The sequence below is a fragment of the Xiphophorus maculatus genome, chromosome 4, assembly GCF_002775205.1.
Source record: "Xiphophorus maculatus strain JP 163 A chromosome 4, X_maculatus-5.0-male, whole genome shotgun sequence".
NCBI lineage: Eukaryota > Metazoa > Chordata > Actinopteri > Cyprinodontiformes > Poeciliidae > Xiphophorus > Xiphophorus maculatus.
In genome coordinates this window covers 19863732-19879267 of record NC_036446.1, presented here as the reverse complement: position 1 = coordinate 19879267, position 15536 = coordinate 19863732, and the positions used below count along the sequence as shown (strand labels likewise).

At 38.8% G+C, this 15536-nt stretch overlaps 1 protein-coding gene across 1 annotated transcript in view; it reads left to right on the top strand.

The window, feature by feature from the left end:
* The window catches only part of igdcc3 (immunoglobulin superfamily DCC subclass member 3), a 67188-nt gene that overhangs the window by 24742 nt on the left and 26910 nt on the right, over positions 1–15536 (top strand). Inside the window, exons 3-6 of the mRNA XM_023332934.1 lie at positions 9799–9943; positions 10036–10166; positions 10669–10806; positions 14129–14287. Of these exons, the coding sequence (XP_023188702.1) occupies positions 9799–9943; positions 10036–10166; positions 10669–10806; positions 14129–14287 (573 nt within the window). The remainder of the gene's footprint in view (positions 1–9798; positions 9944–10035; positions 10167–10668; positions 10807–14128; positions 14288–15536) is intronic.

Genomic DNA, 15536 nt, shown 5'->3' with positions numbered 1-15536 from the left:
CATTTTTAATCCTGTTTTTCTTTTTTGTCACCGTTGTCTGTTATTTTAGCTCTTATTTCTTGTATATTTGCCTCCCTCTCTACTCCCTCCTGCTGTTATCCGCTCTTCTTTCTCCTGTGCGTGTCCCTAATCTTACAAAGCCGTGACTGGAAATCATTTGAATAATCCCTTAATTTTCAGCATCTGTTGAGGTTTAATGGCTCTCCCTTTAATTAGGGTCTGCATGCTGAAGTGAGTGTAGGACGCTAAGTGTGAGATTTAGGTCCACTGTGAATGGTGGGAGCATTAAGGTGGGGGGCTGTAATGGGCGGAGCAGGGGCCGGAGGAACGATGGATAGCGGTGTGCCACGGAGGAAGCTGATGGCGGTGCTGGAGTGAGGGGTGTGGTAGGCAGGACGAGGAGCTGAGGAGGCCCTGGCTTTGTCTCCGAGGTCGATGGGCTGGGTGAGGAGGGCCCGCGGAAAAAAACAAAGCAGACATTGAGAAATGTGCCTCTCCATCATGTTATTGTGCAGCATGCCATTATATCTGCCTACCTCAGCATTCTGCAAATTGATAATGCAACACGAAGAGCTACCTCTGTGTTTACACTGCATAATTACACTGATTAAGTGTTTGTTCAGCATTTGGCAGCCAATCTCGCAATGTTTGTTATGACAGTAATGGATACTATGTTGAAAGCCTATATTTTACTTATACATCAAATGGTTTATGGTCACAATGTTTTCCGTAATATCTATGCATGTAAGACATTTAAAATGCATGTGTTGGTTCCACCTACGCATGCCTTCCCAAGAGCATTAAACACTGACATTTTGTTTAATCACATCATGTCTGATTCAAAAAGGCAGCACTAGGCATCAGCAACCAACATAATTTGGTTCTAAAAGATTTTGATTAAAAGCACGAAAGGAGATGTTCTAATAATGCATAATTTAAGTAAGTGTTTCATGTCTAAGTCAGTGTAGAGGATTGAAATAAATTGTGCAGGAGTTGGGCTGTATGATTTCTCTAGTGGTCTGCAGGGTTGCATCACAGCCTGATGATCTTGATTTAAATATGTACTAGAATTTATTTGTAAGGAATTCTATATTAGATACGAGTGAAAATGAATATTGTTTGGTGTCTCTGTTTTGTGACCTAGTAACCCATCCACCATGCCTCACAAAGACATAGGTGTAGAACGCAATATGTAGTAATATGAAGGTATTTTACATATATATGTATCAGTGTTTTGCATTAACACCTCCTTCATAAGATTGCATAAGCAGACTTTTTGGACACGTCAAAAAAAGAGCAATCAGAGACGTTTGATGCCATTATACTTTAACATTTTGGTGACTGTTGCAATAGACCGTCTACTGCATCAGTGCTTTAATCCTAGAAATGTTCTTAAGGTGATAGATGACCACATATAGGGCCACATCAAGTAATAAACACACTTCATGTGACTAGACTTGATGTTTCACAAAACATTTTTCTTTTTCTGTCCATTTGGACATCAGTACAAAATCCTTTTAGGAACAGCAACATATGGAGCAAGGTAAACTTTGCCTTAGAACATATGAAGCATTTTTTGAGTAGGTATTAGTTTCCCTTTGCTGCCACACCCATTTTCTGCAGACCTTTCCTATAGCAGCCATCAGTCTTAATATGTTTAACTTAGAGCGCACCAGCTCCATGCTATTGATCAACTCAACAACACACAGACAGTGACACCACTGCAATGCCTGATGCAGACGAACTTGCAACGTAAGCAGAAAAGGCAATTAAATTGTTCTGAAACACATTGCGTTACTTGAGAGGGAAAATTCAAGTACAGCTGGTTGAACAGTGAAATGAAATGTTTGTTTAAGAGAACAAGTTTGACTATCGAAGGGGGTAGAAATTTTTATTTATTTGTGAACATATCTGGAAACAGAAACCTTTTGTCTTGGTGTTTGATTGCATTGCTTTGGAGTCGACTTCACGAGTGTTTGACTTAGAGGGTTACATTTTTTTATTCCACCCTAATAGGTGGCATTAAAAACTGATTTGTTAAACTGCCTTTGAAAACATAAAATAACATCTAATAACTTTAGATGATTTATCACAAAAAGACTCAACACAGTTTTTGTACCTTTGTTGTTCACCGGTGATAGTTGCAAGTGCTTCAATGAAAGGAAACTTGACTTCTTCTCTTTTTCAGGCTTATGAATCGTAGTCAGAACAATTACGCTAACAGGGCAGATAAGGTCATGAGTAGGGCTCTTATGTTTAGAAATAAGAAACCTGTTGGGAGGTGAAATGTCTTCAAGAGAAAAGAAAATGTCCAGTTCCTTTCCATCGTACTGAATGACTGAGAATGTACACCAAGAGCAATCCATGAGTGATAAATTATCCAACAGTGGACAACACTAATCTACTTCTACCATATATCTTCAAAACAAACACCCTCGTTATTTACCTTTATGTTCTTGTGATTCAAGTGTTAGTGCTCTTTGTTGTGTATTTGACTCGTTCTTTTGAATAGATGATTTAGAAGGGGTGATAAATTTTGAGTTTTATAAGGTCATCTGTAAAGGAACCTCACACACAAGTACAGATGATGAAATTGTGAGCCATTTTGGATGGTTACACATCCTAAATGATATTTTGGAAACATTTTTTGTTAATTTTTAGAGGTCATTCGTTATAGTTGTACTTTTGAATACAATCACTGTCCAGATACTGTGTGGGATTTAAATGGTTTTTTTAAGGATGTGCATTAATTAAGGGTGGACCAGTGTCTTTCTCCCAATGCCAAATTGAGGTTTTCCTCACCATAAAGCAACACAAAGAGTAAAATGTAAAGGTTGAATGCCAGAAATAACTGTCAGGTCATGCCTTATAAATTTTACTACAGGTACATTGGCTTGGGTGCATTTATCATAAGTGGAAGCAGTTGGTTTGCTTCCTAATCCCCGTTTTCATCTAAACATCTGCCACTTGGGCTCCCCTGGCAGATGTTCTGGTAAATTGATGCTTTTGCTCACGCAGGCTCTGATGCAGGAAGGTGTCATGGTGACAGTGCATTAAAGGGGGGGAATGAGAGTGTGTCAATGTGTGTGAAGCACACCCTTCCTTAGATGATAAGCATCGCGCACCACAAACCAGCAGATGGATGACGGCGGTGCTCACGTATTGCACTGGGTGCACGACAGGAGAAGAGATGGGGTCCCGATTGGGCAGTCTGCCAATAAAATATCATATCTGCATAACAATGCTTTCTTCATGGCCCCATCGCAGGGGTTGCTACTTCAAGGATGCCCGTTTTAAGGTTGTTGGAAGTCCAAGCTGTCCAAGCAAAAATTGCACCGTATACCTTCTCCATTATTTATTGGTTTCATTTTGGGTTTTATTCGTTTATCAAAGCAAAGCGAGGATGGGTGCAGCAGTCACCAACACTGCTTGAACAACATGTGCTCAATGATGTCACAGGCTTGAGAGGACTCGTGGGAGTGGAGTGAGGAGCGTGATCAAGTGCAGCGCAGATGTACGCTGGAGGTGGCTGCAGGCAAAGGGAAGGGAGTACAATGACATTATAACACATCTAGCTGCAGGATCAACTGCTGCTGCAGGTTCGACTGCTGCTGCAGAACGTTTGTCTGCAAGTGATAGCATCATTACATTTGTCATATCAATGAATCATTCCCACCACAGGAAAGAAAAACATCACCAGAGCTGTAAAATACATGAAAATAGCTAATCTTCTTGGCTGATTTGGCCACCGCAGCATGCAGTGTTGCTGATAATGGTGTAGGTATTTTATCTGTATGTTACCTAAGTGCCTTTGTGTTTGAGTCTGAGTAATAAAGATCATTACATTGGCTCATTAGGCAAAAAAACAAACCAATTCACAGAGGGGTAATTGAAACAATCACCATTTAATCTGCATTTCTTCATTAAGTAGATTGAACTTGCTGACATGAAAACACTTTTAATCCCCCAGCTTTAGGTTCGGGTAAAGTCGAGTTTAAACTTGAAATTCTTGAACAATACCTGCACATCACCGCCCAACATGGACGCATCCACATGCATTTGTTATTAGGTCTTTGTTCCCACCTGCAAATATTCAGGCATAAGCAGGTGAAATTTCTTTCAGCCTGATTTTCAAGCGGATTTCTGCTTGATTCTGACTGCTTTTGTTTAATGTGAAACACCCAGCGGGACGGTCCCTTTCACTTTTGACAAAATCTGATTTACAGTGCAGCTACTTGTTGAAAACACCATGCTTCACACTTCCTGTCTGCAGCCCTTCCTCATATTATTCTCTCAATCATTCTTCTTTTGTCACAAACTGTCGAACATATGTTGAAGGAGCGATCTCCTCCCTGTGCACTTGTGTATGGGTTTCTTTTTAGCATGCACCACGTCCATTCTCTCCTCTATTGCGGCAATTAGACCTGCTTCATTTCAGCCGGCGGCGTCACGCTGGTAGTGGACACTCTTTAATCATGTGTGAGTGTCTGTCAACAGAGAGCAAAGGAAGAGCAAAAAACAAAGGCTGAACAGGTCCAGTGGGGCCAGGTTTTGGGATGAGTGAGAGCGCCTCACTGTTCTTTCAGCGTAGGGGTTTGAAATGGTGTGCTGTAGTCAAACCACCTCTTTACATTAGCATATGTTTATGTACAGTGGCCGTAGCTGAGCTTTATTTTTAGACTGATTTTAACCTTTAACAATAAAAGACTTAAACACACTGCAGATTATTCACGGCTGTTTTTCTTTACAGCTGGTTTACAGCAGACAGTTAACAAGTCCCCTTTCCTGTATACATTTATTCGTATATGTTTCCCTATTGTGATTCTGACAATTGTGTCTGATTTTGTGAGAGGTTTGCAGGGGCCGAGGGCCTCTTAAAAAACCCATGTTTTATGCATGAGGGCCAAGGGTGGGGCCCACTAGGGGTGTGTGTCAGAGGACACACACAAGAGCCAAATCAGCGTGCACCATGAGTACTTGGCAAAGATGCACAAGATGGCTCCTTTAGGCAGTGGTACCCTTTTTGTTCTTTAATGTTTAAGTGTCCCAGTAAATTCAGACATTACTGTACATTATATAAACCGCTGTTTTTGTGACTCACTCCTCTGCTTTAAAATCATCTTTAATACCCTTGCAAAATCCCATTGGTGAAAATTACAATTTGTTGAAATCAAAGTCTTCCAGTCAAAGATACAGCTGTGTTCATAATAACTGTGAAAATGAAGCTTTGAACTGAAAAGGCTTTTATTTCAACACATTGACTAACCTGAAGAGAAATGGCACAACATTTTGTAGAGTGATGAAAGCAAAATTGCTCTTGTTTTAGGCCACAGACGACCCCCAAACACTGACTTCAAACTTGCAAGCATGGTGGCTTAGGCATCATGCTAGGGGGGATGTTTCTCAGACTATGATGTTATCAGTTTAAATGAACCAAATTCTTGTAGAGGTCACATTGTCCAATGCCAAAGTAAAAATACTGATTTGATTTGGAGTAGACTGTGTTTCATAATTCATTTAACTGTAAGGAAGCACAAGCTATTTCAAGACACAGCTTTGAAACAGCTGTATTTTTGCCCGGAGGACTTTGACTGCATGCCTACTCATGTATCTCCATTTTTTATCAGCACCTTTGGAAGTGTTAAAATAACAAACTGTTCCTCCAGACTTTGCCTCAGGCACAGTTTTGCAGTGGGTTAACCAGAAAGTAATACAAATGGCTTCTGTAAATATAGCAACATTTATTGGCAATGACTTTTGGGATTTACCATAGTTCCAAGTGGTAGATGTAACAAAATATTTGATTATAACAGAGATGATCACATTTATTTTAGGACCTGTTCAATGTGATTGACAGTCAAGGTCTGATCAAATACAGCCTTCAACAGCAAGTATTGCTCTAGTGTCTTCAATAATCACACTCATAACTCTTGTAAACATGTTTGGACAATAAATAGATGCTTAAAATTCATCAGTTTTTATGACAAAACAATACACAAAACTTGAGGGAGAGGTGTAATATTTCTGTCTCATTTCCTCATTTCTGTCTCATTTCCAGCTTCCACGCTGAGTTCAGAAGGAACGATTAAAGTTAAAAGTTGATTTATTTTTTTAAATGCATTTTTAGATCATAACTCTTGTCATTCTTCTAAAGACCTTGGCTGTAGAACAACCTCCTACAAAGCATTTCTCTGCCTTTACACTTTCTTCCTCTCTCTAAGGATTTACACTATTAACCTCCTCATGAGTTTTTTTTTCATCTGTTCTGTCCAAGATCACTCTACTTTCTCTGGTTGTATACTGCACTTATTTTATCCACAAAGTGCAGTATAAACTTTGTGGATAAAATAAGTAACTGCACAAAGTGTATCCACTTTCTACATGATACAAACCAACAGGGGCGCCGCCAGGAATCTTGGGCCCCATGACAAAAAATTAGATCCACCCCCCCCCCCCCCCCCCCCCCCCGCGCGCAACTACTGTTACAATCAAAAGCATCACAATTTTAGAGGCTTGCAACTGCCTTGCTTTCTTTGATCCGATACTGATACTAGCACAATATTTACTGCTAGTGAATTTTACATGCAACAGTCCACATACTGCATGCAAATAGGTTGCTTAAATTTTTTTTAATCAGTTTTATCTCATTGAAATGTCTCTTCCCACTTGTAACAGTCAGACAACATGCAAAATATACATAACACAATCCAGACTTCTAAAAAAAAATGCTATGTAGTTGCATTTTATTCAAGCTGCAGAGTGTAAAAAAAAATGTTTTCTCCATATTTGTTAAAGCTGTCACCATGTCGTGACAGTTTACTATGACACAGATAATCTGTGAAAAAAATTAATTTCCTCTACCTCTTTCCTTAACTACTATTGCTAGCTAAAGTAATGCAACATTCTGACCAAAAACAACCAATCAGAACCAGAAGGAGGGTTTTAGTGCTGTCAATCAACCTCATTCACTCACTGCTAAATGTGCTAATGATGGAGAAACAACTTATTGTTACAGGAAAACTGTAACGTCATTGGTAGCTTTGTTAACTAAACTGAGCATTCACAGTTTGAATCTGCAAAGCTCTGTGCTATGCTAGCTGTAGTATAGCACAGAGCAAGGGGGAGGGAGGATGAGCAGCCACATGAGATTGTGATTGACAGCGCTAAAACCCGCCTCCTGCCTCTGATTGGTTGTTTCTAGATAGCACTGGGAGAAGGCAGAGGAAATAATTTTTTCACTAATTATCTCTTATGCCATACTGTCACAACACAATGACAGTTCAAACAAATATGTAAAAAAATATATTTTTTATAAAAGTTACATCCTGCAGCTTTAATTTCACTTAGGAGATAACGACTTAGGAGGGATGCGGCAACAGATATCTGTAATTTAAACACAAGTTAAGGTAAAACTGTGTGGACTGGCTTCAGTCCAGACAGGAGGCTGTTTTTTTAAATCATTTTATAAAGATTGTTTGAATTTCTGTCAGCAACATATACATTGTTTTTGTTGTGTAATTGGAAAAAGAGCAAAGACACAGAGAAATCCCTATAGATTCCCTGGAATGATACTAACTAGGTCATTGGATACAGTGTTGCTCACATAAAAGGGGTTTATGTTGGTATCGGGGATTAGAGCTGCTGCTGACTGACTCACCTGTTGTCAAGTGTGGTGAAAGGTACAGGAACAAGTTAAATATATGAATATCTTGGTATTTCTTCTCCTTAATTCATCAAATGCTGTGGAGGCAAACAGTAGTCTTTAGCTAAGCTAACTATGCTAAATGGTTGATAATCTCACACAGTCTACTCACCTCTCTTGGAGAAAAACTGTTACAAATAGACACTCTTGTCTTTTTCTCTCTCTTATCTCTCTGTTTTTTGAAAACTTGACTTTATTGTTTTTCTAGGCAGCATAGTAACAGCCACAGTCCTTCTTGTCTTCTACTGACTGCTGCTGAAAACGTCACCGTCAAGCGCGCTAAGCAGGAACGAACCATTTAACGCAGATAACAGGGAGTTCAGTGCAAATATGGATGTGTGACTTTTGGTCTGGGAGTGGTAACATTTAATTTTTACTGCTAAAAACAATTACAAAAAATACAACAACAGTAATTGACAGGGCCCTGATTTTTGTTTTTATTTCTGTAAAAAAAAGAAAGAAAAAAAAAGTAAATGAATATATAAACTGACATTAAATAAGGGAAGTTTGAAAAATGTTTCCCAGGAACAATTAGACTATAATCAATTTAATGTCAAATGTTTTGAACAAAATAGTTCTAAAATTGTTCAGATGTCTTCCTTTTATGTCAAAACTCCAAAGTGCACGGTATGAGCAGTAAAAAGAGAGATTTGCAAATCTTTTCTCTCTCTTTTGTCTCTTTCTCTTCACCTTAGCTGTTCCAGGCAGACAGCCACCCACCCATAGTCTGGTTCTGCTAAAGTTTCCTCCTTGTTTGAAATAAGAGGATGGCTTTTTTTCTCCTCTTCACTGTTGCCAAGCACTGCACAAGAGAATTGTTGTGTTTTTCCTCTGTAATATAGCAAGGTCCTGACCCTGCTATCTAAAATGCCCCGAGATGACTTATCTTACAAGTTGGTGCTATATAAAAGATTGCATTGAATTAATTTTCATTAGAGCTCCTGACATCCATCGCGAGACCTAAGGTCAAGTCGTGTTGCAGAATGCCACTCTTCTCATTAAGCTGCCATATGAAATAATTAGAGTCAGACTTTGCTACACTATTGGTGCTACTTTATGTGAACTATTTCTCCCTGACTTGTCTGCTTTCAACTGCTGACCTTTATGTTTGCACTTCAGCATTTATGCAAATACTTCTAAATTGAAATGACATAACACTTCTATAGTTAATGTCAATATCAATTATTAGCATTAAAGCATAAACTGTTATAATGCAGTGCACAAAAGAGATTGGTTCATACACAGTAAACAAGACGTTAAAGCTTTCAGACATTAAATAGCAACGCTTTCTGCTTTACCTTCCTGCAGCTGATAAATTAATGTAGGCTCCATGTTGGAGCAAGAGGTTATGATATAATAAGGGGTTCTGGATGCTTCTGTTGTAATACAGTAACTACATTAAAATAAGTAGTCCTTCCTCCAAGTTAATTATGGCTGACATTTAAAAGAGGCCACTCCTGTTGAAGCAGGTGGGATAACTGAGAGATGAGTGGGCCTCTCTCTAATTGAGTTTACTGCTTGCTCCAACTCTTGATTATGCTTTTGTTCTGTGGGGAGTAGATATGTGAAGTGCAGCTGAATGAGGCTCTCAGTAAGGATATTGATACTGGTTTTGTTATTATGGTATCTGTATCTTTTTCTTTATTGGCAAGCAATTTGAAAGAAAGCTGGGGATAAAAAGTTGACCTACATAGTAAATATGGCAGGAAATCCATATGTCTACGTCTTTGCTTTAAGTGCAGATCGCTGCCTGCAACAAAGTCAGTAAATTTAAAGGAAAATATTTTGTCATTGGTAAACGTTCAATATATTATTTCTTTTTCTGTGTATTTTCTGAATACCTTTTACATTTTCTTTCATACTTGTTTTGTTAATTCAGATTTACATGACATTAGGCATCAATGACTTATGGTTTCAATTGCTTCCACATCTTTATGTAGCTTCAGACTACAGAATACTGATATCAGGACTCAATGGGGCCCAGGCCATCTGCTGCTGGACTCTATGCTCCTCTCTGTAATCACAGAGGCTTCTTGCTCTGAAGCTGTTTTATGATAGCATGGCCTAAAATCTTGTTCTCCCCTCATTCTCCACAGCTATGGCAGACTTCCATGTGCAGCCAGAGTCGGTGCATGCTGAAGAGTCTGGCGTGGCTCGATTCCAGTGCCAGATCCATGGTCTGCCAGAGCCGGTTATTAGCTGGGAAAAAGACAGACGCCCGGTGGACACTACAAATGAGAGGTTGGGCTGAGCATGGCCTGAGGCTGTCTTTCAAACAGTATTACTTTTTATCAATGTCCTTCACCTGACATTATACTCTTTCTCTTGTGTAGGTATACACTGCTACCAACAGGTGTTCTGCAAATCACAGGAGTGCGTGAAGAGGACAGCGGAAAGTTCTGCTGTGTGGCACACAACAGTGCTGGAGTAAAACACAGTGCAGAGGCTCTCCTAACTGTTTCAGGTTGTTATTACTTGCAGACTTTTCTCTCACATGCTATGTTTTCTTCTCCTCACCATAAAAACTCTTAATTAAGCAATATATTCTACTTTCACCTTTCTTTGTGTACATTGTGTTAACGCATCACATAAAAATCTAGGGAAATACATTGACATTTTTAGCAATTAGGTGAGAAAATGTGAAATAAAAACTTTGATAAGGTGCTGTAATTCAATACATATAAATATTATTGAAAAGTTCGTGTTTTTCAGTAATTAAATTCACAAAGTGAATTACTTTCGTTCATTACAGAGACATATGGTTTCAAACCTTTATTCTAAATTATTCTTAATTAAGGTGATTTTTCCACCTACAAAACAAAAACTGCACAAGACCAATGAAAACATTTTTGATTCAGAAAAATGGGCTAACTGAAAACTCTGCATTCAGAATTATTGTGATTCTATATTTAACTAATTAACAAAAAAGTAATTAAAGCATACCAACTTCTACTCTTTTCTTGCAGGCTCTCAGTCGTCTGTTTACAAAGAGCCCATGATTCTGGTCGGCCCGGAGAATCTTACCCTCACTGTTCACCAGACCGCCATCCTGGAGTGTGTTGCCACGGGATATCCTCGCCCCATTGTGTCTTGGAGCAGATTAGGTGAGAACAATGCCTCATCAAAGCACAGAAAAGGCTGCAGAAGTGATACACTCTGCATGTTTTTATTTTGAGGAATTATCTGCTAAGATGAAGCACATTTTATTCAGCTGAACCGCAAGGGGCCACGTCCTGGTGGGTTTGTTTATCCCTGGTTGCCCCGCTCCGTGTAACACACATGTGTACACAGAATACATTTCAGACAGTAAATCTATTGTGTATACACAAGGCAATGGGACTCAACATTAAGCCTCAGGGCTAAACATTATGCTTGACTCTGTACTGATAAATATGTGCTTCATCTCCTCATGAAGTTGAACCTCTCTTCGAAGCGCAGGAGAGCCTCTGAGTAATTGCAGTGAGGTGCTGAGCCAGATACAATTAGCTTCTCCTCCCTACATGTTTTTTTCACCCTTCCTATCACTCAGAGTTTGTCTCAGCCAATTGTTCAGCCTCCTATCTGTTTTTTTTTTACCTATTATCCCGTCTGATTTGCTATCCTAAATGTAAATTGCTGCCCCTCCCAAGAAGTCAGCCGTAATCAGATTGACAGTATTGCCTTACGCAATGCTGCCAGAATGAAATGCTAACACGATGGGATTTGTGTGTATTAGATTATAGCAGGGAGACTTGGATAGGCTGCAAAACGAATCTGATAGTTTCACATCAGTCACTCCTTAATGCTAGAGTTAGTTTGTTGCTATTCATTGAACAGCACCACCTGCTAGCTTGTGCTCTTTCTTTCTTGACACTAAATTAATTAGTGGTTGGCAGAGGGAAGGTAATTAAGTGGAGTGAAGGGAAGGGAAAAAGGAATACATGCAGTGCAGATAAAACAAAAATGCTTCTCTTGAGACAAAGGTCCAATGAATCATTAGTTCTTTCTGTACTTAGGTGATAAAGATCAATAAAGAAGATTTTCTCAAATCCAGACTACAGTCAGGAAGTTAACAGTGTAGAAATTATGTACGGATGGGCAGAATTGGACACATAAAATTAGGGAAAACTGTAACTGTAACCACAAAGCAGTATCAGCAAAACTATTCAACCAGAGGATTTTGACACAAAGAGGAAGCACTCCAACATTTGCTTGCTGTTTCTGTAAACTCCTCTCTCAGCACAGATGGTCAGCAGGCATGATTTGAGTTTACTGAAGTCGTTTTGTATGTGGCAAGTCCGATTGACTAAGATTGACTCGCCAAATAGAAATCTGTGTGCTTTAGAATACTATAGCAGCTTTATAATACAAATTTAACCCTTTGTTGGAGCAGAGAAGACTGCCCAGAAACTCAGGGAACAAAATATAAATTGTCAAAGTGTCCTGAGTATATTTTCTGAGGAAGTTTGTTAGAACACAATCACAGAACTATTGTGGATCATGAAATACTCTTTAAATTTATATGCTAAACTTACCAGTTTCCTTATTTTTTTCATGATTTTTAAGAGGTGGACAGAAACATTAAGTTACAATTTAGTGATTTTTAATGACTTTTTTGAGTGAAATATTGATTTGTTTTTCAAGATAAACCAAAATATCGTGTTACTGTTTTTGAAATGAATTTTGTTCATTTCATTGTATTTATTTGAGTTGGTGAAGAAGGACATTGTTTATTAAAAACATCTTTGAAAAACTCAAATCTAAATGAACTGCAGCCAAGAATGATTTTCAGTGTTTGTCAACTTGCCTGATGGTACTTATTCACAATAGGGTTAAAGAATATGGTTATTGTTTGCAAAGTAAAAACATTTGGACTTGCCTACAAGTAATTTGAACATACAGTTTGAGAACTACAATGGAGCAATCCCATTTTAACATGTCATATTGGTAATTTTTTTCACCTACATTGTTCATGTGTCCAGCATGGCACCAATCAGCAGGCCTTACCGCTTGGCCTTTTAATACATCAGATCATACAGGCTGCAGAAGGAAGTCGTAGATGGGATTAGAATGCTCCCTTGGCCTCACAGCTAATATCAGAGGTAGATTGAAGTCATTGCTGGGCCTGGCACTGCAGATAGGGAGCAAGGGGAAAGTGTGAGCTTATCACGTAATTGGAATGAGAGCAGAAAGAGAAGGTAGCTATGGCTTGTGTAAGGAAATAGAAGATTACAAGTGTGCTCCTATAGTTTCTTGTCCCAAAGTGGCATCTGAAATATTTTCATAGGTAAAAAGGAAGCATTTTCTGTAGAAAATTTAATCTAAAGCAACCTCAGACAATATGAAGAAAAAAAAAATCTGCGCAAGCTCCACTTAAAAGATGGCATCAAAAAATAAGCTTAGAAATATACATAGATCTTTATTTGTCAAACAGATTTTAAATTATCATAATTAGGGAAGGTGAAAGGACAAAGGCACAGAGATCTTCTTAAAGTGAGTAAGAGGTTTAACATTATTTTTTCCGACTTACAAAGAACTCAAGGAGCAGCACAGGGGAACCAGAACCTAGGAATTAAGGATTTACATGAGGAGAATCCAGTACAAACACTGAGAGGTGTTTATACACCCACAAAGGTGTAGCTATCAGGAGACAAGGGACAGCTGGAGGTATAGGAAGTTGAACACCAATCAAAACTCAAATGCACAAAAATTCAAAACAAAACTAAATACAAAGAGGTGAGCTGAAAAGACTAGATCAGGGGTGCCCAAAGTCGGTCTTCGAGGGCCGGCATCCTGCATGTTTTAGTTCTCTCCCTGGTGGTAGTAACAACCTTTTCAGCATGTCAGTGTTCTTCTCAGGTGCGTTAAACCAGGGAGAGAACTAAAACATTCAGGATGCCGGCCCCCGAGGACCAACTTTGGGCACCCATGGACTAGATCTAAATAAAGTAAATAACAAGGAAATAATCAGAATACAAAACCCAGATAAAACCAAAACCCAAATACTCCAGAATTGTGATACCAGTAGAACTTTGTCCTACAGTGTTTCAAAAATAACCATGAAAAAATTAACAAGTGGAAACCGCTGCTCTCAAAGATCAAATAAAAACTCTGACCTTCCTCCTTGCGTCTGTTGCATCAGCGCCATCTCCACATTACAATGCTGCGCCTCACTCGCTGTGAAAGCTGCATCCTTGAGGGACAGACATAGCACTTTCACTGTCAGCTGGTGGTTGTATTCTTGCATTTTGTTTTGTTCTTGCTCATGCTTTTAAATCTTCTCTAATCCTCACACACACACACACACACCCACGCACGCCACCCCCCCACACACACGCAACTGATAATCCCTGACACTACATGAAGGTATAGCTGGGTAACACCTGACCCGCATAGTGCCTTCCCGTCTTTGTGAACTACTCTCCTTTATCTACCATATCTGATCAGATGGCCGTCCCATCGGAGTGGAGGGAATTCAGGTGCTTGGAACAGGAAACCTGATGATCTCAGATGTTGGTGTGCAGCACTCTGGCATTTATGTTTGTGCTGCTAACAAACCAGGGACGCGCGTTCGCAGGACAGCTCAAGGACGACTGGTAGTCCAAGGTGAGTTCTCGATAAAAAGCGTTTTCCGTTTTAGTTATTCCTTTTTTTTACATGTGGCCAGGTATAGCTGAGGTCACAGAATACCATACAGCTCAGAATCAAGCTGCATGATTACCATAGCATTAGCAGAGTCTTTTATGCCTTAAGCTGAGGCAGTGTCTCAGCCATGATAAATGGGAAACCTGTGTGACAAGGGTGCTTCATGTAGGAGTTCTTTAATTTAAATTCTGAGCTAGTGGGTGGTTTCAATCTCTCATACTTATGGTTTTTTGCATAACTCTACCCCAAAGGAAAAAATGCAGGCATATCTTAAATTAATGTTCTCCCAAAGTACAGCAGCAGTTGCTGTTTGGTTCTAGGTGTTCCCAAGTCATCTAGGATGAATTTCTGAATTTCAGAAGCTAAAAAATAAAAAATACTGAGCAGTTTCAATGGAGCTAAATTACTCAAAAGGTCAGGATGCACAGTCTTTAGTAATGGCAGAGCAAAAATGATAAACTACCTGGGTAATTGTTTAGCATCATCCATCAATCCATTAACATTAACTAACAAGGGCTTAGTAGGTAATCACATCTCCAGTATGACATGAACAAGTCACTTCTCTAAATTATACTGCGAAGCTGTGTGTAATCACTCAAACAATAAATGGAGATAAAAGCAACTTTTAACAGTGTTAGCCATTAAATGAGAGCATTCTATCAAAAGCAGAGTAATAAATTTATGGAGGTAAGTCTGATTACATCTTTTATGGCAAATGGCTTTTTTAAAATAATGAGAGCAAGGACTGCTTTTCATTTGTAGGCGCTGAAAGCGCAGTGACACTGACTGATTACAAATGAGACTCGAAGGTTTTGAGTGGATGGGAAATCAGAGGGAAAAATGTGGATTCTATGAACATAAAAATTAGAAGTATGAAGAATGACATTTTTTTAAAACACATTTTATTTTTTAAAAGCATTAATTAATTAAATATTTTTGTTATTGCCATAGCCTAGAAAACAAAAAATATTCTCCTTCTGCAACCTATTATTATTTTTCCCTTACATTGTTTTTCAACAGATATTTTCTCACAATATCCAAAAGAATGGTTATCTATTTTTCTAAATATGAGCCACATATGCAGTCTAATTACTCATAAAATGAAATATTTTATCTATTTAAAGTGCCATGTAGCAGGATTTCCCATCAAAAATGTGCTTTTTTTTCTCTGTGGCTCTTGAAACAAGCCAGACAATATCTGCCTTTAGCA